We start from the raw sequence: 24,702 nt of genomic DNA, 5'->3' as shown, positions 1-24,702 counted from the left end.
TTATCTCTCCCTCCTCCTCTTTGACCATTGCCACTATCTACCGGCCCACAGGTTCTACCACCCTGTTACTCTCTGAATGGGCTGATTTCTGCTCCTCTCTCCTCTCAACCACCTTTAAACTCCTCTTAATGGAAGATTTCAACATCCATCTAGACTCCCATCACGGCATCCATTCTCTTCCATGACCTCTGCACTTATCTATCCCTCTCCATTCTGGTCCAACCCACTCAGCTGGACACTCTAGACGCCCTCAGCCACTCTCATCTCTCCCCCCCCACCCATTGGTCAGCCCACTCTCCGGGTCAGACCATCCTCTCCTCTCCTCTCCTCTCTCCTCTCCTCTCCTCTCGTCTGGGTCCCCTTGGCCCTATGACTGCACCTCCTCAAGCCCTGCCAACTTTGTTCATGAACATCCAACAGATGAAACGAGTGTTAGCTTCTGTCTTCACATCCACCTTCATCCTGTCCTCACCCCCGCCCCAGACTCTTACATTGACTCAGGTCTCAATAACCTCCATCTGGCCATTACCAACACCCTGGACATTCTTGCTCCAAGTCATGAGCATCCGCCTCAAACCTGCCTCTAAACTTAACACCTGGTACAACTCTGAACTAGCTGCCCTGAAACTCAAGTGCAGAGCTGTGGAATGTAAGTGGCAGACTTCTGGCTCACCCTCTGACAAACTGGCCCCTCGCCTGCTCCAAAGACAATATAGAATGTCCATCCGCGCCAAGAAAAGAGCCAACAAGTTCTTCTCTGAATGGGCGGAGCACGGAAACTGCTCTCCTGAACATCCGCAACAGCTCGCATCTCTGAACTCTAACTCACCAGCTGTCCTCATTCTACTTGATCTCTCTTCTGCCTTTCACACAGTCAACCATTCCATCCTCATAAAACAACTCCATGATACCCTGGTAATCAAGGAGTGGGAACTGGACTGGCTGACCTCCTTTCTTACTAACTATCCTTTCTAGGTTATTCTGAGCACCTTCTTCTCCCCCACCCCCATCTCTTTCTCCACCTGTGGTGTCCCCAGGGCTCCAACCTCTCCACGTGGCTCTTTAACACGTACATTGGTCCACTGAACTCCTCATTTCCAGCGTCTCGCTTCACTTTTAGTGCTACGCAGATGACACACAACTTTTCTTCAAACTCCCCGTGGACCTCTTACTTCTTCCATCATCCCGGACTGCCTTGCATTACCAACGATCTCTGCCTCAATGCCAGCAAGGCTGAGATCTTTCCTATTGCGACCCCTGCTCCCTCTTAGTTCTCCTCACTCTGGCCATCCTCGATGGGCTCTCCCCCTTATCCTCCCTCTAAAGCCAGAAACGTCGAGTCACCTTCGACTCCTCGCTCTCCTTCCTCCCTCATATCCAGGACATTGCCAAGAAGTCCCACTTTCAAATCTTGCTTCTCAAAGGAATTCTCCCTTTTCTCACTTTCACCCAGAAGCTTAATGTTACACAAGCCCTGGTTCTCTCTAGGCTCGACTACTGTAATAGCCTTCTCTTGAATCTACCCTCTTCCTCTCTACGACCCCTCCAGCTAATCCAGAACAGGGCAGCAATTAAATCCCTCTGCATCATCCACAAAACTGTCTGCGGCCGAGGACCATGCTATCTGCAACTTGCTTTTACTAAATACTCTCACTCTAGACCCCTACGTTAATCTGGTACCAAATTGCTGTGTGAAAAGCATTTGATCTCTTGCTTCAGCTGGCTCCCTCTTAGGGAACAGCCTCCTCCTCCTTCATCTTGAGCCGGACCTCCTAAAATTCTGGAAGCTCAAGACTTTCCTTTTCACTTCCTCATTCCCTTCTTTCCTCCTCTGCTAATCTCACAGTTGCTGTGATTGGTGACCATGGCCCTTAAGCGTCTTTCGGAGCCCTGACCTTCCACACCCAATCGCCTCAGCCTCTTCCTACTATAAGGAAGGCATGGTATCAACACTAAGACAGACAAGTGATCACAATTCAAGGGTGTTTATTGAACTTTCGCATGGGTGTGATAAATGCCTATCTAAACCTAAATCTACAGATGGGAGCAAGCTACGACCAATAACTAGTAATGCAGTCCTGGTGGAGTCTTGTCAAGATAAAAGGGCCTATACTAAAAAACCTATTGCCAATCCTTACCACTAATTTAGAAATGTATAAATAGTGAGGGGTAGTGTTCATGAAAAAGAAAGAAGTGTTTGCAAAATGATATGTCAGGATGTTCGGGGTGTTGGCTTCCCTTCCCCGCGTTTTCAGCACGGGGTAAGGCGGTTAACTCGAGCAAAGCACACACTCTGGCTTCTGCAGCACGAGGAAACAGTTCCATTACCAGCACCGGAATTTTCTATGTCCAAGTCTCTTTACTTCTTAAAAAGTCCCTTGATTCAGAGGGCGTGATGTACAAAAATAAGATGCAAAAGTTCTTTTTTTTTTTTACAGGTATTCAAATTGGGTGTTCTCCCTGGATCCCCCCTTAGTCGGGCTCAAATGCCTTTAAAAACACATTTTCAACATTGGATCATCCTCTTCCGGGCTCAGATCCCCTTATTTCAATGTTTAGAGAATATTCTTTCTCAGGTGACTCATGGTTTCACCCCACATCCCCCCTCAGCCGGGCTCAGATCCCTTTCTTTTACCCAATTAGTCTCCCTCAGCCGGGCTTTAACAAATTGCAGTTTACATTAAAGACTTTGGAATGTGCACAGGGTTTAACTTGACCCGTTGCAGGACCACTTCGATCTCAAGATTCCCTTTTCTCACACTTATCAGGCGGCTACCTAACAGAGACTTTCGAATGAGCACCCACGTGGCACAGACCACTCTGTCTTCTGTATCTTTCATCAGCCTTCCAAAGTTCAGTCACTCCTTTGGTTTCCAATGATATATTTGCGTCGCTCATCACATACATCTCACACACTGTTCTCTAGATATCTTCATACAATGTTGCCGCTTGCAACCTTGGTTCAAAACACAGGCTGGTTTGGAATAGTCTCTCTGACTCACCAGCTGTGCTGTCTTTACTGACGCCGCTTTGTTGTAGGAGCCAAGAACAGTACCACAGCGGTAATCCTTCGTCCCCGCCTTGGTTATTGACGCAGGAGAGCCCAGATACCTCAGACACACTGTGCAGGTTTGATCAGCTTTAGTTCCTGGTCTTAGGTTTCTTACTTTCCAAGGTTCACAAAAGTAATGGTCTTTAAAGGTCAAGGGCACTTCCCTCCTTGCAAGCCTCTCTGGTCTTGCTTCTTTCTCCTTGTATTAAACTTACATCTTGGAACTGTCGTTTGCTCGTGTGTTCTGCCTCACACAGTGTGCTTTCGTGCTCTGCCTTTTATCCATGTGGGGAAGTGTGATGGAAGTCAGGTGTGTGTAATGATCAGTAATTGCCAGACCTTGCCTGCCCATGGTATTGGGACATGTCAGGTATACAGCTCTGGGCTTAAGTTCCGTTGTCGCTCACGGTGAGCTGTCAATGAGAAAGTGTTTGTGTCGGGAAGGGGGGGGGGGCAAGTTCCTAGGTATCCTATCTGGTAGGATGGGAAAAAGGTGTTGCAGAGAAGGGGATACCATGTCTCACCATCCGGTGTCCCACCTCCACTCCCGGAAGACCCCTCCATCCAGGTGATCCTCCTGCACTGGTCCACCCCTAGGAACTGGATCCAAAAGCAATGCCTGTGTCCTGGCCACCTGGATGACAGATCCCCGGGGACTAGCGGGTGAGACTCTTTCTGGTTTCTCAAACTACACACAGTACTTGCCTGGGCACCCACTGGCCTACGCCACTGCACTTACCCCCTACTCCCCTCTTCTATCTCTGCACATGCATGTTCTGAGACTCACAAGACCTTGTAGGTTTGTATCTATCCTCTAGTTTATATATTGTTCTCAATCCCAGGTTGCCTTCCTGTTGCCCTGTGAGCCCTTTAAAACACAATTTACTTGTTGTATAAGCACCTAACAAATGCACACTAAATAAATTAATACAAAAGGGAGAAGTATTTTGCCGTAATCACACAACTTAAATCAAGTGCCTTAGCTAAGATCAGAACAAGGGTGTCCAAGTTCCAAGGTCAGCAATCCAACTGTTCCATTCGTCAGTTGGTCTTAAGAGAGACTGATTAATAGCGGCTATTCCATAGTCATATGCCTATTTGTTTCTATTAGATTAGTTAAAATATCAACTAAAAAAAGACAACACTAACAATTTCTGCTTCCCACTTACCTCTCTTCGCCTATTATGTTTCTTGGTAGTGAACACTATTCCTTATAGTTATTCTAATCGTAAAAACCTTATTCTCACCACTGTCCTTTATTTGTGTCACGTGTTTGACAATTTCAAAATTTTGCCCCGTTAACTCTTGATTAAAGGAATAGTGCCATCAAAAATGTTATTGGCTCAAAAGATGGGCCATGATCAAAAATATAGATAAAAAATATTCATTAAGAAAGTTCCTATGTAAACTTTTGGGCAAATGAGGCTCAAAGTCACACATTTAAAGCACTAGGAGGCATCCATTTTGTTAAATGCATGAGCCCCCTTTCTTAATCTCTGTCCTTGAGGCACTAATAAAGCAAAAGCCAGCCAGCTGCAATAAACAAAAGCAACCAGCAGGTGGCTTTTGCTTCATTATTGCCATAGAGCAGAGATTAACACAAGCTGCTGCTGGTAAGTGCTTTAAATTTCATTATTTTTTAAAAGCACTGCAAAATAAAGGCTGCAGTTTTCTGAAAACTGCAGTTTTTATAACGTTTTATAAAACGGGTCCCGAGGGGATCCCGGGGGAGCCCAGGAGACTCAAAGCTGAAGCCACAGCAAACATAAATACAATGTTGTATTTAAATATACTGTGGTTTTCATTCTACATTTCCTGGGCTCCTCCGAGTCAGCGGAGCCTGAGAAACGGAGAAAGAAAACCGCAGCATTTACAAATAAAACAACGTTGTATTTCTGACTGTGGCGGCTTCAACTTTGAGTCTCCTGGGGAAGCCTCAGCAAACAAATACAATGATGTTGTATTTAAAGATGCTGTTTTCTTTCTACGTTTCCCGGAGCTTGAGAAACGTAGAAAGAAAACCGCAGCATTTACAAATACAACAACGTATTTCTGATTGCGCCGGCTTTCGCTCTGAGTCTCCTGGACTCCCCCAGTTCGGGGGAACCCAGGAAACTCAAAGAGAGATTGCTGCAGTCAGAAATACAAAGTTGTTGTATTCGTAAATGATGTGGTATTTGTAGAAAGAAAACCGCAGCATTTACAAATACAACAACATTGTATTTCTGACTGCAGCGGCTTTCCCATTGAGTCTCCTTGCCTCCCCCAACGCGGGGCAGCCCAGGAGACTCAAAGCAAAAGCCGCTGCAGTCAGAAATACAACGTTGCTGTATTTATGATTTCCATGGTTTTCCAACCACGGCAATCACAACAACGTTGTATTTATAATTGCTGCATCTTTGCTTTTTGCCTTTCATTATATGTTTTCTGTGCTTCTCTGGGCTTGGGGAGCACCGAAAACATAAAATGAACGTGAAGGCAGCCTCTTCAGCTCATTTACAGCTCTGCTCTGGCTGCAGTAAGCAAAAGCTCCCAGTAGGGGGCTTTTGCTGCTTGTTTAGGGCCGCCAGGGCAGAGCTCAACATGAGCTGAGGAGGCTGCCTTCACGTTCATTTTACGTTTTCGGTGGCAAAATGGATGCTCCCATGTAAACGCTTTGAGCCTCGTTTGAACAAATGTTTACATAGGAACTTTCTTTAAAATGTTTAATGCATGTTTTTGATTATTGCCCATCTTTTGGGACAATAATATTTTTGAGTGCACTATTCCTTTAAGCAACTGTTAGCAGACTCACATAAGATTGACTAAAACATTGATATTGACTTTTGAACAAGACACCAGTCCAACAGAGGTGTGATGCTTAAAAGAATAAAAGAACCTGGCAGATAAAATATTATACAACAGCCAAAAAATAAGACAGACAATAGAAATGTGCTCTTCCAAAAACTTGAAACAACTGATGCTGAATGCAAAACACATATTGGTATCAGCATTGCATTAAGGTTAAAAGAGCCTCCGCTGTCATCCTTCTAGGTCAGTTTATGTAAATCAGGGCTCTTTATTCACCAAACACATACAGTACCTGATCAGCAGTAAAGAGCGGCTCGTCATTTATGCAGGAGACTATGATGGAGTGCATATCCAGCTGTTCTCTCAACTCTTCATCATCTGAGAAGTCCAAGTTTAAATTGTTGTTCCCCTTAAAGAAAGAAAAAAAGAACACACATTTAGACCAATTTAACTATCGAAATAGAGCTTGGAACATGAAGATGATGACAGCAAAATGTGGCATGTAAAACAAAGGAGCAACGTCTAAGGGTCGAATTACAGTGTTAATTGAAAAGATGACTGCTTTGGCACAAAAGTCTAACAACAACAAAAAAAAAGATAACTTATTTGGGGACGGTTCAGAAGTATTTGTGTATCGGAACACGAACAACAAATAGCCTGCTAGCAGTACCATGTTAAACCAATAGATTGGCAACAGTGACAGATTTAACCCACTGAGCTATGGTTCTTTAGGTGGCAAGACTACTCGTTTTGAATATCTTCCATCCCTTTCCATGAACATAAAACACAATTAATTACTTGAGTGTAGTGATGGTTCTTGCATGTGATGTTAGGGAAGGAAAAGCTACAGTAGTGCAGGGTATTTGTACGAGCGGCTGCGAGTTCAGGGATAGGAGAAATTTTAAATAGTTGTCACCTGCGGCTCATGTGTTATTAACACGCTTACTTAAGAAACAATATACACAAGCACAGCTGAGCATGAGGATCCTTTACTTAAATGTGTGCTTTAAACATATGAATAATCTCTCTGCCCACAAAGCCAGTATTACAAGTGGCGATGAGCTTGTTATGACTGAAGAACCAAACGACAAAGAGACTATCAAAAAATGTGAATGGTAAGGTGGATGAGAACAAGACAACAATCATGGCACTAGGGACTACACCACCATTTATGCACACATCAGCTGTACCAGAGGAAGCAAAATGTTCAGATCTACATTGAAGCACTGGGGGTGGACCAGTCATGGACCAACAGGAGACCTGGGAATGGAGGGCCAAAACGTATTCAACAGACTACCCGTGGAAAAGAACCCAGATGAATCGCAAATCAATAACAAGGTATGGAAAAAAATAATGGAATGTGATTGCGGGTGGAAGCATTGAAAGGGAATTCAGTTACCCCTGCCCAAATGAGGCCTCCAGAGACAGGTTTCTTTATGGCCAAGAACTCAGCTAGAGGCGGTCAGGGACAGGGAAAGGGGGCAGACCTCACACCTGGCCCCCACGGCTCACATAGACAACCACTGTTGTATTGTCAATGAGGACCAACAACACACCACCCTGATCTGGGCAGAAAGGACCACAAGAACCCAATGGATGGCTTTCAACTCCCCCAGAGGAAGGCCCACAGACTACCAGGAAGACCAAAGTCCATGCATAGTTGTCTCCAGGAATGGCCCCCAGCGCCGACAGGTGCATCTGTGAATTAATATAGTAGATTTTATATAAATGAAACCCATTTGTACTAAGCAAAATGTATTCTGCGTTGCTCTGTTATGTACCATCCCATTAAAGGTGTTCCCTTAAGCAGATGCTTTACAAAAATCACCATCATGTTTCTACATAATATTCCAATTCAGATTTAAAGTCTGTGAAATGAAGTATGTTTGTCTTTAATTATGCCTATGGAGAATAAAACTATATTGGCAGTGCAGTAAATAACATAAGTGTTAAATTGCCTGACATTACAGCTAGAGGGCTTGTGTAACACAATAGGCCATTTAAATCCCCTTTCTCTCTACAATCGCTATGCACCGTGTCGTTTTTCTATATAAATGCTATCTCGTAGGCATTGTATTAATGCTAAATAGAACTGTAACCCACGTATAGATAATCAAACTACATATTGAATTAACATGCAATAGTACTGCATATTGCCAAATAAAACAGCAGGGTTTAAAATTGAGGGGAGCTAGGAGCCATTTAGCACCAGCTTCTAGCATAGTAGAGACCGGTTAGTTTGAAAACAACAACTACCAGGAGCTACCTTTGCCTCCTAGGGCCAACTGGTGCCTTCCAAACATCTAAATCTGACATTAACTAATTATTTGAGAATGTTAATAAAAATGAATTAGAACACATCTAATACACATTTAAACACAATGGTTCGTACAAAATGGAAAAAAAGGTTAAAGCAGTATCTCTGGTAGCTCCTGGATCCCCTGTGTTAGCTCCCACCTACTGGGTGACACATGACCCCCAGGAGCTGGTTTGAGCTCCTGTTCATTGAATCTCAATTTCGAACCCTGCACAGATAATACATACATCCTGTCCCCTGCATGTTATTTTGAAAGGACAAAGAGGGTTCAGAATAAAGTGGGAGGCCAATGACTTTTAAAGACACAAGTCAGCCATCTGTCAATACCAGGCCTCTTATCCATTATCAGGAAAAACCCATTAAGCTGGGTTTCGCCCACAGGGAACAAATACTCATCTTAGCAAAAATAATACACCCTATGCTCTCTGAAAAATATATTTTCATGGTTTCCTTTCATTTTATGGCTTAGAATTGGTCACATGCTGGAAGGCCTGTTTCTCACAGAACAAACGATCAAAGAAGAGAAGCTGCACTCAGCCTCTATTTTTCATGAACTCTGGCTCGGCCAGAACATATCAACTGTGCATGTCTAATGGACGGCTTGAATCCCAAGAGACATAAGCCAGGCCTGCTCAACTTAATGATTAGCTTAAACGGACCTCAATATAAAAGGGTATTTTCCAAATTGAACAAATAATGTAAATGACATGCTCACTTATACATTTGTAACGCTTACTTCATTCGAAAAGGTGAAGACACATCTGGATTTAGTGGCATATGCCACACAGTACAAGCATAAACATGATACATTAATACATTTCAATTAATAAATGTACATAATTCAATAACGGTCATCGTTCATGCTACTGGAACGTTTAATATAGCTACAGATAGATCGTTATTGTTTGGTTTTAAAAATCCATCTCTCAAACAGGATATCTTCCTAACAGCATATAAGGAAGAAAAATGTATTTGGTTCCAAATCAGACCAGAACCTCACTGTGTGACATGGCTAAATGTTTTGGACATATCCTAGTAGAGCAGTGTATCAAAGGGAGGGTAATCTACAGGGAACTAGTGAGAACATGTGTCCAATGAAAAATTGCAATGTCAAGTGACACTGCAGTGGAAAATGTAGCCTTTATATAAATCATGTGACGAATCCCTAGATGTGGTCACTTCACCCAAGGAGGGGAGGAGTGGACCCCTTTCCATGAGGCCGGAGAGGTGAGGCTGCTACCCAATAGTCCCCCTGGGGGTGGTCACAGCAGGAGGATCTTATGGGTAGAGACTCCCCCTCTGGAGACAAGGACGAACATCTAGGGAGAATGTGGTATTTCCCCCTCCCAAACACCCCTCCTAACCCTACACATATTGTACATCCCCTGTTACCACATCCAGTCACCCCATGTACATGTGTAACGCCAGTGATATAATAATGACTCACACAAAGAAGAGTCCAAGCTACACACGGGTATTACCAGTATGAGGAGGAGGTGCGGAGTCATGGAGATCATGAGAAGAACTAATAATGAGCCGTCTAGTCGTTACCAAACAGCAACTGAGGATCTCGAAATAAAAACCAAAAGGAGGACGGCAGAAGTGGTTGAATCCAGATGAGGGAAGCATCAGGTGCAAAGGATCTCCAGCGTGGGAGATCCAAATCCTGTCCGGGAGCCGGCGTTGGAGAAAAAGCACCCAGGCAGGGAGCCACAAGACCGCCTTGAGGGCTTCGCAGGAGCGAAGCCGTGTGAACTGCCCAGAAGAAGGGAAGCTGAGCAGCCCGAGAACAGTAGACGCTGGACGACCACAGACACTGACGACCGCCCAGTGAAGGAGAGAGGCAGAGTCCAGCCTCAGGAAGTCCCGACATGGTACTGGGTCCCAAAGCAAGGTAACCGGCAGTGTGGGGAAGGCCGAGGGGGCACGGGAACAGTCACTAGGCAGGCGGAGGCAGCTCACTCACGGCTTAGTAGCAAACTGAAGGGGCAGAAAGGTGCTAAGATAGTACGCAAAACATAACAGGGGTAGGGGAAACCCCAACAAGAAGAACAATCTCAGTCCCTAACAATTACACAAGTCATCTTCCTCCTGGCAGTACTTGGCAGGAGAGTGAACCAAGTGTGCCAAACTCAAGAAGTGGAGAAGCCTGGGTCTAGGGACCCTGTGAACGGTGTTGCTGACAATCCTATAGGTGGATCAAAGAGACCAGGGGATGGGATCCATTCCCTCTGGGCACAGTGGACTGTGAAATCCAAGACACCAGGAGAACAGTCATTATTCTGGTAACATTTGAGAAAAGGACCAAAGAGCCTGGGGAAGGAAGTCAATCCCGCAGGCTAGTGAAAAGCCAAGAGAGGGGAGTCATTCTCTTGGCTAAAAGGGAAACCGAACACAAAGTCTTCAACCAGGGGAAGAGAGTCATTCCCACTGGCATGTGTAGTGAACTTTTAGAAACATTGGAGTATAATTTTGAGGACATTTTAAAGTAGGAGAACGGAGACATTCTTCCTGGAGAAAACCATTGGAACTTCATAGTATTTTGGTGAACACATTTGGTCAGGGAAAGGAAGTCGTTCCCTCTGGTTAAGAACTTGCAACCAGAACTGTGCCGCCTCGTACAGGAGAAGGGAGTCAATGGACCTGAATGTTTCAGCTCCACCTTCTCAGGGAAATCTACCCTTCCTCACCTTCCCCCCCAGAAGCTCAATGTCTCCGGTGGCCTGGTTCTCTCTAGGCTTGACTATTGCAACAGACTCTTCCTCAATCTGCCTCTTTCCTCCCTACACCCCCTTCACCTAATCCAGAATAGGACAGCAAGACTTATCCCTGACTCAAGCCCAGGGACTGCGTCTCTCCTGCCCTAAAATCTCTCCACTTGCTCCCAGTGACCGCAAGAATCAAATTCAAGACCCTCTGCATCATCCACAAGGCCATCTGGGGCCGGAGACCTCTTTACATCCAGCTCTCCCTCCATAAATGCCCCCGACCAGAGTCCTCTGGCTCCAACTCTCTGCAGGTCAAACGTTTCTCCCCACCCATGCTAACTCTCTCTCCCACGACTGTTGACTGGTCCCTTCAGAGTCACACAGGGACCAGACTACCCCCCCCCAGCAGTCCACCCTGCATCCTTTTGCCAGCACTTGCCCATGGGATCCCTTTCCCAGACTAACCAACTTGGTCAACCCTGCCCACTGCACTCATCCTCCCTTCCCCCCTTTGTTTCCCCCTGGCACTGCTTCTTGGCCACCCAGCACTTCCCTCTGCCTTCCCGGGTAGGACGGGGGGCCCACGCTGGACTCTCCGTCTACCCCCCCCCATCCCCCTGCACTTACCATCTTCTCAAGCACTTCCACAGTAGGATTGTCACAAGGGCAATATAACAGTCTTTTGTTTTGCTGTTATTCACTTGTTCCCCCCCATCTTGTCTTGTGGTGCCTGGAAACACTTGTGCATAGGCACCATACAAATGTCCAATAAATAAATAAGTACATTCTCCTGGACCAAGAACATTGATGCAAACTCCTAGTTTAGAAGTGTCAGGGACAGAATTAGAGTTTTGACACATGGCGGTGGACTTTTTAAATTACAATGACATTCTGAAAGAGCCATTAGAACGTTAGTTGAGGCAGGGGACCCCCTCATAGAGATAAGGAAAGTTAGGTTTTCATTTTATTTTCTTGGTGAATGAAAGTCTATAGCAACCACTATGCCACCTGTGTGTAGGTCTACTCCTTCTGCGCCCTTACAGCCCAAACACATCAGAAGTGGGGAGAGCCCTGGGATTTTAAGAAATCTGCAGACTGGGGAATCCTGCACAAGGTAAGGGCTGAAGTGGGATCATATCTTTGAGATGGTAGGAGGACCCCTCAGAAGGCCTTGACCAGAGGAAACCGGATTCAGAACTTTTCCTAAATCGAATCAAAGTCTCTGAGGATGTTGAATGCTAAAAGCAAAAGCCGGGTGAGGTGCCATACCGGCACTGTGCCTTAAAAGACAAACACAAACGTGAGTATAAAAACACCAGGGCCTTTCATTATATGTGCTCAGGAATTATTTCCCAGCTAGGTCATTGAATGGGTTGAGCTGTAAGGGAAGGGATTGGGGAAGTGATTTAAAAAAGAATGCTTTCGCATTTCTGGCGCAAAATGCAGGTTGTGATTCGGACAGTAATCTGGTACATCCAACCTTGTATTTTCCCAAGTGTATTATAAAATGAACTCTGAACATGTGTAAAACAATCTCTATGAGGATTATTTAACGTTTGACCTGAGGAGGTAACAGTTACATAAAAAGAGAAATTAGGAGTACAGCCAAACCATTCTAGTGGCATACGAGGGAGATAAACCTGTCCAATTCGATCTCCCAGATATGATGCCCATTTAAATGAAGCCTTTTATGTTTATTATAATGTCATGTAGAAAATTAAGGACCCTGTATTAAGAAGGACTCCAAATGCCCAGTAGGGATGGGAAGAGAGGGGTTGGTTCCTATCCCTGCAGAGAATATTTTCATGTTTGCATGATATTTAATTGAAACAATAATTGGTGCTCTCCAAAATGAAAGCAAAATTCCATAAACCCAACCCTATATATTCCTACTGTAGCCCACCAGAGTTTGCATTTGATGTACATACTTACACTAGAAAACAACAGAAACATACAGAAATATTTAATTACCCTACGAATGAGAATTTTTAAATGAATTCAAAGCATATAATGTAGATTTTCTATAATGCAGATACTGGTCCATGGCGTGAGAGAAACTCCAGCTAAATATTAATTTGACATTTTTCTCTGAAGCCAACACTTTTTTCCATCGATGTTGGAGGAATTCAAAAGTATATTAAATTAACCATTGTTTATGAAAATATTTGGGAGATAAGGAAGCCGACAAGAGGCAAAAGGTTCACGTATTTTGTCTATTGTAGGCTAGACTATACATAGATTTTAGTTATATGAATGAAAGAGGAGAGGTGGAAAGGGAGGGTGGAGAGGTAACTCCTTGAGGAGATTTGCAGGATTCAGCCACCAATACAGAGCAGTGTGAACATGTCCTCCATTCCCTGCCCCCATTATAATGTTCTCACTCTTACCCCTTCAACACACAGTATATGGCACATGTAAAGGCACCTTACCCTAGGACTGACTCTGCTCTTTGTTACTACCTACTTTATAAGTAATTTCTTTTCTGAAATGTCAACCTATTCTTCATCAATACAAATTGTAAATAAAACAAATCTGTTATTAGGGTGTTTACTGAAAGCAAAATGAGCATCGGGAAGCAATGGAGTGCTTCACAATCATAGGGGGAAGAACATGCTGAAGGTATTATCGTTAGGGTATTTATTTGTTGGCATGGGCTTGACGAAGTTAATCGAGGTTGGGGATCAATGCCAATGGGGATGCCAGAGGAAAGGGCAAAGTTGAATGGCGTGAAAAGTACATCAGTAGACATCAGAGCCTGAATCCACAAGCACCTCAAGGCAGAGGCCTTCTTCAGAAGATATAACTGCAAAACCTTCTGTATGATGTGGAAGGCCCTAGATTTTGTGAAAAAGATGCAGCCCAAACTGGTCAGAAACTGGGTTCCAATGAAGCGCAGATCCTGGGATGGCATAGGATAAGACTTCTAAACATTGTGAAGGAAGGAGTCTGAAGAAAGGAAGCTGGAGACGCTGGCCACTGCTACAATCACCCCTTCCCTGGATAAGCCCTGGATTAGCAGGTCGTCCAAGTAGGGATATACAATCAACCCCTCCTCAATAAGCCTCCCCAACAAGGGAGCCAGTATCTTCATGAACACCCTAAGGGCTGATCAAAGGTTGAAGGGGAGAACCTCAGAAGTGTTGGGTGGATTATCATATTGGGACGTGAAGATAGGCATCCCTGAGATCCAGGGAAGCAAGAGAATCTCTGGTTGACACCCAATGATGATTCGCTACATAGTCTCTATCGTGAATGTTATTTTGGGCATTAACTTGGTTAGCTCCTTGGGGTCCAACACCAGTCTGTATAAACTAAAGCCTTGGGGAGCAGAAACATCCTGGAGTAGCATCCAAAACCTCTGTAGAGCAGCAAAACCACACGGAATGCCCTCTTGTTCTGCAGATTCAGAATTTCCTTCATACAAGCAGTCTTCTGCAGGTCCAGTGTCCCTGTGTCACGAGGAAAGGAGAAAAAAAGACCTGTGACAGGGCTGCTCCAAATATCCTTCAACTAAAGGATTCTTATGCCCAGTGCAGAAAATGGAATGGAGCATCACCAGTCAGGAGTGAGATGTCTTAGGAGGAAAGGACTTCCCAATTCAATCTGTTGGAGTATGCAGTCTCTCGCTGACCAAGGCCTTCCACGGCCCACCATAGGTTGTGTTCTTGAGAGGCCCACGAAAAACTACCTACGGTTTCTAGCAAAAGACTTCTGCTTACATGTTGGGGTGCCAGTATGTTTCTCCTCTTTGTGGGTCTGATTAACTTTCTTCTCTAGCTCTTCCCCAAACAGTCTGGAGCCCTGAAAGGGAAGCCGGGCGGACACAGTCGGCTGAGAAGACTCAGTATGCCAGTCCTGGATGTGGATATGCTGCTTGGCAGCAACTGATTTCCCTACGATGACAGCAGGTGTGCAGAGCACATCAAAGGATAAGTCTGAAAGGAATTCTGCTAGGTGATGCACGGTGCCGAGTAACCGAGAACATTCAGCCCCTTCCTCAATTAAGGTGTAAAGCTTGTAAAAGTCATTGAAAAACGAGTGGGCTGTGTAGGATGCATGAATACCAGTATAATTCTTGTGCAAAGCACTGTCGACCTTGTAATCTTTGGGGTCACAGGCCACAGCCTCCTCAGGTGACAGAGGGGTGACACAAGTTGCACATAAGGTAGCATACCGTCAGTGTAGAAGGTACGGCTTGATCACTGAAATCTAGGCACTGAGATGTTATCAGGTTTCTTCTTCTGGAATTTATTTTTGATATCTGGAATAAGCGGGAAGTCCTTCTTGAAGGTTTTCAGGAATTTCCCGACCGTAGGCTTAGCATTAGGATCATGCAACTAATCCCCGAAAACTACAAGTCAACCGAAACATTATCCAAGAGATTGCTAAGACCCTCAATGGCCAGACATTTGCCTCCCAGATATCCCTTCGCTTCATCACCAGAAGACAGCGCATAAGAGAGAGTATATCAAGGAAGATGAGAATGGGGAGGAAGGTGTATCTATGCCTCTGTAAGCCCTGGGCCTACCGCTTAAACGGGTAGCCCTCTGTTCCTCCTAAAAGGTTTTCCTAATCGGGGCATTGAGCCTTTGAAGGGAGAGGCTTTTTGTTTCTTCTTTTTGAATGAGCTATGAAGAGATGGACAGCTGGAGGGATCAGAAGAAGACCCATCACTGTGCTTTTCAGAGCACTTGAAGCCCCATACTGGCAGCAAACAAAAACACCATGGAACAAATGTAGCCCTTTATGGAGATAGGAGCGCCTCATTGAGCACTTGAAGAGGCCTCCCACATAACATTATAAGCACTCGTACACAGAACATGATCCAAAGCCAGACCACAAAGACTTGCATCCTTGATCATATACTGGAGAAAGAACCCTCAGGAGGTGCTGAACCCACTCCATCACCAAACACTCATCTGACATCGAGTTTTCTATCCTCCTCTGCTGCCTACAGCCAGGACTCTCCCACAGCCAGGCATACAACAAGAACCCTGCAGGATCCCAGACACGGTCCATCGTGTGTTATAGGTTCCAGACTACTCACCTAGTTTCGTAGTGTCAGTCCAGCTCCACTGCAGGACATGATCAGCAGTGGCAGTGGAAACGGTGGTCCCTCATGTGAAATAAAAGGAGAGGAAAGCAAGACCAACAGGCCTACTCCATGACAACAAATAGGGACATGAAGGGTAAGACAAGCCAATTATACCCTGCCGAAGGTCTGGGGTGGGGGAGATAGAAGGTAAATGGAGAAAGGGATAGTTATTTTTTAAAAGGGGGGTTGAATTAGAGCCTCGGCGAATTAGGGATTGGGACGAGAAAGAGAAGGCATGATGATAATGTTCAATGCAAAAGAGAATTTTCTGTAGGAACGCTGAGAAAGTGAAGCCATGATGATAATGTTCGATGCAAAAGAGAATTTTCTGTAGGAACGCTTCTGCAAATATGATTTTGGACAGATATTGAGAATCTTTATTGCGTGGCAAAGACACCGAGCCCAAGGCTAATTTACAAACACCTTGTCATGCTTGCGACGCCCAACAAAGAAGAGTTCCACATCATGCCTTGATTTCGAGCTCTGTGCTTAGATAGTACATATCCTTTCTGTAAAGAATCCGCGCATTTAGCAGAGCAAGAATCATGACTTCACCAGAGCATGCGAATGCCAAGGGTGGCATTCAATTCCTGATAAATCATTCCTTTCAGCTCTCTGGACACAGCTGAAGCAAAGAATGCAGGGCCGGCTGTATCTAAGCAACCCATGATGTAATGCGAGTCACTTCCAAGCCCCTTATTCCCTCCCCCAAGGCTCCACATCCCAGTAATGAAGCCACTGGCACAGCTGGAAAAGTGGATCTCCAGAAGGTCACAAAAATGAGCTCATTTCACTGAAGATATGTACAAGGTTTAAACAGAAACAACTCAATTTAACGTTCGGCGAATGTGTACTGCCTCCACCCAGGTAATTAGGGGATAACTTGGTATACATTTATCGTGCTTTTTTGCTGTCTTACAAAGTCTGGGAAGATGCTGTGAAGAGAGAATTTTCGGGGAATTTCTTTTTTGTCTATAGCATGCTGTACTTTCCTGCGTGACGTCTTAGTAGACATTTGTGACAGTCCCAATCAACTGCTATGCCATCACTGTGCGGAGGATACAGCAATTTCTCTGGCAGTTATGATTTTCCCTTTTGTGAACGCTGTGAGGTGAGGAGAACTTGAAGCCTCATTAGAAGTATAGTTGTATTTCCTGTGGCAATAAAGCCAAGCGTGCTGTGTCATTTGTTTACCGTTTCTGCCACACGCAACTACTGTAAATGCACCCTATTATCAGTGGCAGAATGGCAGTGTTGCGCCACTTTCATGGAGCCCAGGGGTCTCCATTAAGGATTTACCACCGACAGTAATTTCATCTGTGATAAATCCTCTATATGATGGTGATAAAGTGGAGGAAAAACTTCCAGGACGTTCTGGAAGTATTTGCTCCAAATTAGCCAAAACCCGGAATTTGGAGGTGTAGGAAGTTCCTTTTAAAGGGAAGTTAATCGAATTACCACGACGTAACCATTATTTTTTTCAAACACCTCTGACTCGTAAGGAGGCCCTTCATATTTTTTATGTTGTACAAAGTCCCTCATGCCACCACTGAATAACCCGTGCAGTAGAGGAGGGAGCCCATATACCAAATAATATTATAGAAGGGTAGGTTTGAACTACAGGGTTCCGAGAAACATCGGACAACTGGAGCTTCACTCTCATTGTCGATCAGATGTTACAAGAACCCCTCAGTGGAATATATCCCTGTAGTTGATAGCTACCTATATATAATTACATCTATCATGCTCTGGAAAGTATCTTTGCAGTGCAGCGATTCAGTTGTACCGCTTTGAGGCATTTGGGCCCCCTGAGAGTGCTCCAAATTGCTGAGGCTCGCACATAATGGTGGGCTTGAGACTGGAGAACTATTGGAAGATCAGATTCTACTCATGTATTACACTCCATCTTCACACCAAAGAGAAAAGAAAACGAGCATTGGCAAAGCCAACAGTTTGGGCTTTTGTGTAGAATGGGATATGGATTTGCCATGCAATGCCACAATGGTACCACCTGGCCATAAAATGGTAGCAGTTAAAAAAAATAGCACGAGTATCTGTACATATGATAACAGTGCCTAGGAAATGCCTTTCTGACACCTACACAAGGCAAAATAGATGGCTTTCCAAAATGTGTTTTTAACAGGACTTCAGTGCAAGGGGACTCATACTGCTTAAACGTCAAGTGGCTGCAGGCATACTGGATTGAGGCATGTTTATTGTACCAGTGACGCATTTAAAACTGCAATTAAGCCATTTGACTGCGTAGATAGAAACTGGCAGGCCAAAGACTGAGGTTACTGCTTGATAGAGCTAGCTCAAAGAGATCCTAGGAGGATGTGGTTTGGGTCGGCAGGGGTCAGTAGTGGGTGGGAATTGCCATGGGGATTAGCATGGCTATGGGCAGTCAATAAGTGGGTACATAACCAAACACCACCCACAAGCTGTGTGTCCCATATCAGATCCCATCTACATCCGAGCTGTAGTCCAATGCAATAATGTTGTCTTATATGTGGGACTAATCAGCAAAACTAAAAACATATTAAAGGCTTGGTGCCATTTACAAGCTTGAGAAAAATGAAAATCTCTCATTCATGACTTCTGCACCCCTAATTGCCCATAAATTATGAATGGCCTGTCCTTTTGCCCTTCGTCCTGCTTTCTTCAACTTTACTTAATATAGGTCTTTATTGGACTGAAGATCCTTCTTGTTGAAGATCATTCATAGGTTTAAGCGTGCAGGGTATGCCTGCAATACAATATTTCCACTATGAGAGCTGCAAGGTTTCGGGAGAGGGGAAGTGATGCTCCGGCACCAGAAGCAAGGCTGGGGTAGCCCGCACATGCTTCTAATTCGGTGGCGCAGCAGCGGGATGACCCAACTGCACTGGAAATATCTGAGCCGCCTGGTCCAGCACACTAGGTAGAGTGCAAAAGGAAGGCGCTGGGACAAACAAAAACACTCCCAAATGTTCTGTGCCTGGGGTAGTGCAGAAAGAAAAGGGGGAATAAAATAAATAACCTTCAATCTAGTGCGGGCTATTAAATAAGAGTGAGGATTCATACTCCTGCATTGAGCCAGTAAATCCTTCTTCTCAAGTTAATGTATCTGGTAAACTACATTGCAGGAGCACAGAGGGTTGAAGAGTAGCAAAGGGGCGGCTTGCTCCCAACACCCAAACACATTATCTCTACGCTCCGATTCTCCTTCACATGCTTCCATCCTCTGACTGCACCCACACTGAAAGGAGGCGTTATTACCACGTTCCCACCACAGGGTTAAGTGAAAATTATTCCACAGCGCCTAAGGGACTCCTCTGTCCCAGCTACTATCCAAAATCGCAGTCCTACGAGCGGCATCCGTCACATGGGGAGGCCCAATCCCCCAGGGATTGGACAAATCATTATTTAGATAAGGAAATAAGATACACCTTTGGGGAAGAATATCCAAGAACAGGTATTCGATACAAAGGGTCTGAATTTGCACAAGCCCATATAGTTTCTTTTTTGCCCATTAAAGTTAAAGGCCCAACACAATTCAGCATTAGACGACCACTAAACTACTGTTAGTACATGTATAGGCGTTTTAGATCAGTTGACACAAATGATTGCGCTAGCCAAAGAATCTGTCACAAAAAAATACATTTAGACATGACCATGGGCGTAAGAAGAGGCACACTTGCCTGCTCAGAAATGCAAACACTTGTGTGTCTATTTTAAAAAAAAAAAAAAAAAAAAATGAAAACAGCAAAGCACTTCTAGTATGAGATCCAAAAGTGATCGACCTAGCTGAGAAGGAATTGTGTCCTACTGCTCAATCAAGCGAATGTACAAAGTGCTTAACACCAAAGCTTTTCTTGTGGCACTTTCCATTGCTTTAATGCAGGGACGTCATTTCACCAAAATGCCAGGGGTAGCGGAAGTGACATCACAGTGCCACACCCCCAAGAGTGACATCACAGGAAGTGATGTCATTTGACCACACCCCCAAAGGAAGTGATGCCATTTGACCACACCCCCACAGGAAGTGATGTCATTTGACCACACCCCCACCATGACATCACAGGAAGTGGCCTAATAAAGCATTATCGCTCAGTGCATTAAGAAAAAAATTGTTACGATATCAGTGTATTGTGACATTTCATATAAGAATGGATCATCATATGTATCAGTGTCAAGGTCCATGTTGCCACGTGAAGTGTATGAACCCCAATCCCCTCTTTATGTGGATCTGCCCTGCCGCCGCGGTCAGCACATATTTGCACGTTAGTAAAATGAATTTGGTGCTGCGGCTGCCGTGCTGCGGCTGCCGTCAGCACCAAATTCGTTTTACTACATTGCAAATATGTGCCGGCGGCAGCTTGCAAGCCGCCGCCGGCACAGATTTCCACGTCAGTAAAATGAATTGATGCTGCCTGCCGCGGTCAGCGACGACATTCGGTCTAGTGTGCCTGCGGACTCTTCTAGCTGGACTGCCCCTCTCCTCGGTGAGAGCTCTGCTTGGGAACAGCCCGGTGAGTTTTCTGTGGCAGCCGGGCCTCCGGCAATACAGACTTTGCCGGAACGGAGCTCCTTCCCAGCCCTTTCCTGCACTGGGCCAAGCAAAACACTTACTTATTTCCTTGAACCGATATGCATGAACGTTATATTTTCATTTGCTTTCATACCTGGTTGACACTATAATAAGAAATCTTCATACAAAATAAGGTTTGGAAAAAAAAAGTCATGGTTCAGAAGGTCCACAGAACAAGAAAAGGCCACAGTCGAACCCACAAAGATTAGAACGGGCAGTAGTGCGCGGGTGATGCACACAGTGGAGGAACTTTGCTGAAAATGTTGCGGTGGAGATGACATCTGAAGAAAAGGTGCCCCAGCCAAATGAATGGAGACAACATGGTGTGCCCTGAAAGTTGGGGGCGGGGGACAAACAACCCTGTCCCTCCCCCTAAAATTACGCCCATGGGAAGATCGCAGCAGCCGTCTATCAACCTGTTGAGCTACCTTCCCAGCTATGGCCACGTCTCTCAACATTTAAGCATTCAACATCAGTCGTGGCGTGCCCCTGGATATTATCCATCAACAGTGCCTTACCGACCGGCAGTGTTTATAGCCCAACATGGGGGCTTATTTCCCGTTTACCAAAACGCACAACTGAGTGGACCCTGGGTGTGGGGAGAGGGCACTGCCCCCGCCACTTACCCCAAAAAGGCAATGTACTTGGGGTCTGCGGCCAGACTGGCATCGATGGTCACTGACAGGAACCTGGGGTCGACTCGGTGGATCTCCTCCAGCGCTACCTTCAACTCCACAACGTGCCTCGCTGAGGAATCTCAAGCGGCAGCGCGCACAGTCAGGACCAGCAGGGGCATCACCCACGGCCACGAGGAGAAGGCGCCCCTCATCTCTGGGGCACCGCACAGCCGCTGCTCATACCCCGCCGAGAAGAGACCCGTTTGCTGAGCAGAGGCGGGGTTCCCTCTGAGGAGAGAGACTCCGTCCGCTGCCTTCCAGTCAGGGCGCCGTGTGGAGGATGCGCACCGGCGGAGACTCCACACTAAGGCGCCGCTTCCTCACTCAAAGCGAAACCAACACAGGAACCTGGCGGCGCTACGCACATGGCGGAGGGGTTCGGGGGGGCTCCGCCCAGGTGCAGGGGGGAGAGCTGTGTGGGGAGGAAGTGCTTCCATAGTCACACGGCGTGCACTCCCCGTGAACCTGACCGCTTACTCTGAATGCCGCGCACATTGGTGTCAATGTGAGCAACGGAGACCGGTAGGTGCAAGCCTACACCGTTTCAGGTGTCAACAAAAGAAAAAAATATAAAAGCGATGTTCCCGTGCGACTTTTTTTTCGTTTGGACCTGGACGAACCCTACCTCGCAACAGCATGCTGGGACTTGGAGTTCAATGCGAACAACGAGAAAACACTACAGGCGCCGGAATGCAAAGTGAAAAGGCACGGCACCGCTCGACTCACTGACTCACCCGAGTTGGTTACCTCGAGGCTCGAAGTCACTGGCCTCCTTCAGTGGGGTTGGATCGACCCGATTCGACCGACGTGGATGCTTGCTCTGTCTGGACACAACAGCAGCAAGACTCGGAGAAGGAAGCACCACACGTATATCGCACGTGGAATAATCAAAATGGAGGCTGGCCAACACAAGCGTCGCAGCACGTTGTGGCCACGCCCCCTCCTCCTCTGATTGGTCAACGGCCAGAGGTCGCAAGAGATTGACAGGGGTCGCTGGCCAATCACCAGCGGTCACTCTTGCGACCTCTGGCGACCCCCAAATGACGTCCCTGCTTTAATGCTCATCGTGAGAGGCACTTTCATGTTCCCTTTCAAGCAGGGGCTCCCAAAATATCTTCCTTCCTCAGAAGGGAAGGCCAGTGGTGATAATGGCACCAGACAAACCAAGGACATTTCTGAGACCCAGCAGGTAAGAGTGCTTCTCTTCTTTTCAGTCAGCCACTTGCTGCTTCACAATGCTCATTCGCTCAGTTAGCCTGATTCATGTAATTATTTGCGTGAAAAATGCAGATTTGCGCGACTTTCTGCCCGAAAATCCCTATACTTAAAACAGGGATTTTCGGGCAGAAAGGCACGCAAATCTGCGTTTTTCACGCAAATAATTCCATGAATCAGGCTGAGTGATGTTTTGTCTCATGTGCACACGTTTCTGTAGAATAATATGCTTAGACCAGTGGTCAAAATGTGCCTTCGCCACTAGCAAATGGCTAGTAATTACCGACTCTTGAAGAGTAAGAAATGTGTGCTCTGTGCATGTGACAAATTGAGATGGGGTGACTTTTTATGAATGGCTTGTAGCTTGCAACTTGACATTTTTACCTCTGGACTAGACAACCGGTTACTCTTGGCATAAAACAAGAATATGCTAGCAGCATTTAAATCTCATAATTTTCATATTGCCAAAAGACTTTTGTAAAAAATAAATAAAAAACACTAATTCCATTATTTTCCCAACATAATCCATTGCATTTTTCGGCATCGTTACGGATTATCTTCAATGTTTTTTTCTATAAACCCAGATTACACAAGATGCAGGCTTTGATACCTTTCATTGGGCAAACTGAAATAATGCAGAGATGGAACAAAGCAATGCCTTTCGAAGTCTCAGAATGGTGCAGCGTGAAATAATTCATGAAGAGAAATTTACAGCACTGTTTGTTCTCAAAATGACAAAAAGGCATTTCACTCTTCATTGGCAGAAGGAACAGTATTGCCTGGAATGTGCGTCTGCAAACTGCTGTCTTATCTAAAAGACTATACAACTCCCGGAAGCAGAGAACACACAACTGTTTGGAAACGGCACACATTTCTACATGAAAGTTTCAATTCACACAAAAAAGGAAAAGCAAATCCTGATGAGCTGACCTCCTCCAAGAAGCTCCCCTAATTGCATACAATCAAGAATCATAGCACAGTATCTGACCAGAAGTACATTTACACTAGATCAAGAATAAGGAAGACCGCAACGTACCCCAGCAACAGAAGGAAATTAAAAACCTGCCAACACATATGCCCCTGATCTGTCATAACCACCCCAAAGAATCAAACAATACAGATACAAGGGACATAGAATTAGGAAAGGATGAACCTACATAGTTACACCATCTCGAACAACAACAAAAACAAACACCATTGGATCGACAATTCACACAGCATGGGCACTCATTGCAGGATCCATCAGTGATGTTTTTTTAAAATGTTTTTCTATTGATTTTAGAAGAACAATAAGCACAAAAAGACCAGAGGGTGGTAAACCCCATATCTTGCTCCTAAACAGAAAATCTGAGCTCAATTCTTATTCCTCCCTCCCATTTTATCTTCCCCCCCCAAACTTTCCCATGATATCTCATACAAATAGAGTTTCCAGCCCACCATAACAACATCAAGGTAGAGAGGTCCCACAAACATAAGCATGACAAAAGTGCGCAGCCAACATCTACGATTGCTTCGGCGGGGACCGAGCAGGACCACATTAAACGGCTGCACCTTCAACATGCCTTCCTAAATCTGGTGCAAAAAAAGCTGCCATTCCCCCTCTATTCCTGTACTTGCCCCGCATATTGCTGGTTTGATTTTTTCCATACAGTAAATATCCATTGCTGTGTTTGACCATTCCTTTAGGCTCAGAAGTTCCCTTCTCTTCCAATGCCTTGCCAGGCACGCACTTGCGGCTAGCAACAAAAAGTGAGGCAAGTGAGGCAGGGCGTGCCATTGTCCGTCTTGAATGTCCAAACCAAACAGTATCAGCAATGGGTTCCAATGCCCATTCCCTCCCCTCCACCTCTTTGATCCATCCCAGGATCTCAGCCCAGTACATTTGAACCTTGGGGCAGCTCCACCACATGTGCCAATAGTGTGCCCTATCTCCACATCCATGCCAGCACAGGGGAATTCACTGATGGGAAAATCTTTGCGAGCAGCAGTGGCTCATATTGCCATCTATGTAGCAACTTCAGTCAGTGCAGTTTGCACTGGCAGGCTATCAATGTCTTAAATGCCCTCCGACTCATTTACCAGAGATGGCGATTCAACTCCAAACCCAGGTCCCTTTCCCACTTGTGCCAGAGTCCCTCCATCGTGTCCCCATGGTCTCCAACAGTACCCTATAAAGTATTGAGATGAGGCCCTGCATAGCTGTATGTTTGTCAAGCACCTTTTCTACCGGTGTGAGGTCCCTTTGGATCAAGTCCCTCCATTTCTCTGCCATGAAGAT

At 45.4% G+C, this 24,702-nt stretch overlaps 1 protein-coding gene across 4 annotated transcripts in view; it reads right to left on the bottom strand.

Moving 5' to 3' along the window:
• FEZ2 (fasciculation and elongation protein zeta 2) overlaps positions 1-24,702 on the bottom strand; it is a 573,054-nt gene that overhangs the window by 236,438 nt on the left and 311,914 nt on the right. For all 4 annotated transcript variants that reach the window (XM_069607918.1, XM_069607917.1, XM_069607919.1 and 1 more), the window contains exon 3: positions 6,135-6,251. In XM_069607918.1, coding sequence (XP_069464019.1) covers positions 6,135-6,251 — 117 coding nt within the window. The remainder of the gene's footprint in view (positions 1-6,134; positions 6,252-24,702) is intronic.

Source organism: Ambystoma mexicanum, chromosome 4q (genome assembly GCF_040938575.1).
Source record: "Ambystoma mexicanum isolate Mex_15411 chromosome 4q, UKY_AmexF1_1, whole genome shotgun sequence".
NCBI classification, from domain to species: Eukaryota; Metazoa; Chordata; class Amphibia; order Caudata; family Ambystomatidae; genus Ambystoma; species Ambystoma mexicanum.
This window is presented reverse-complemented; position numbering and strand designations above follow the sequence as displayed.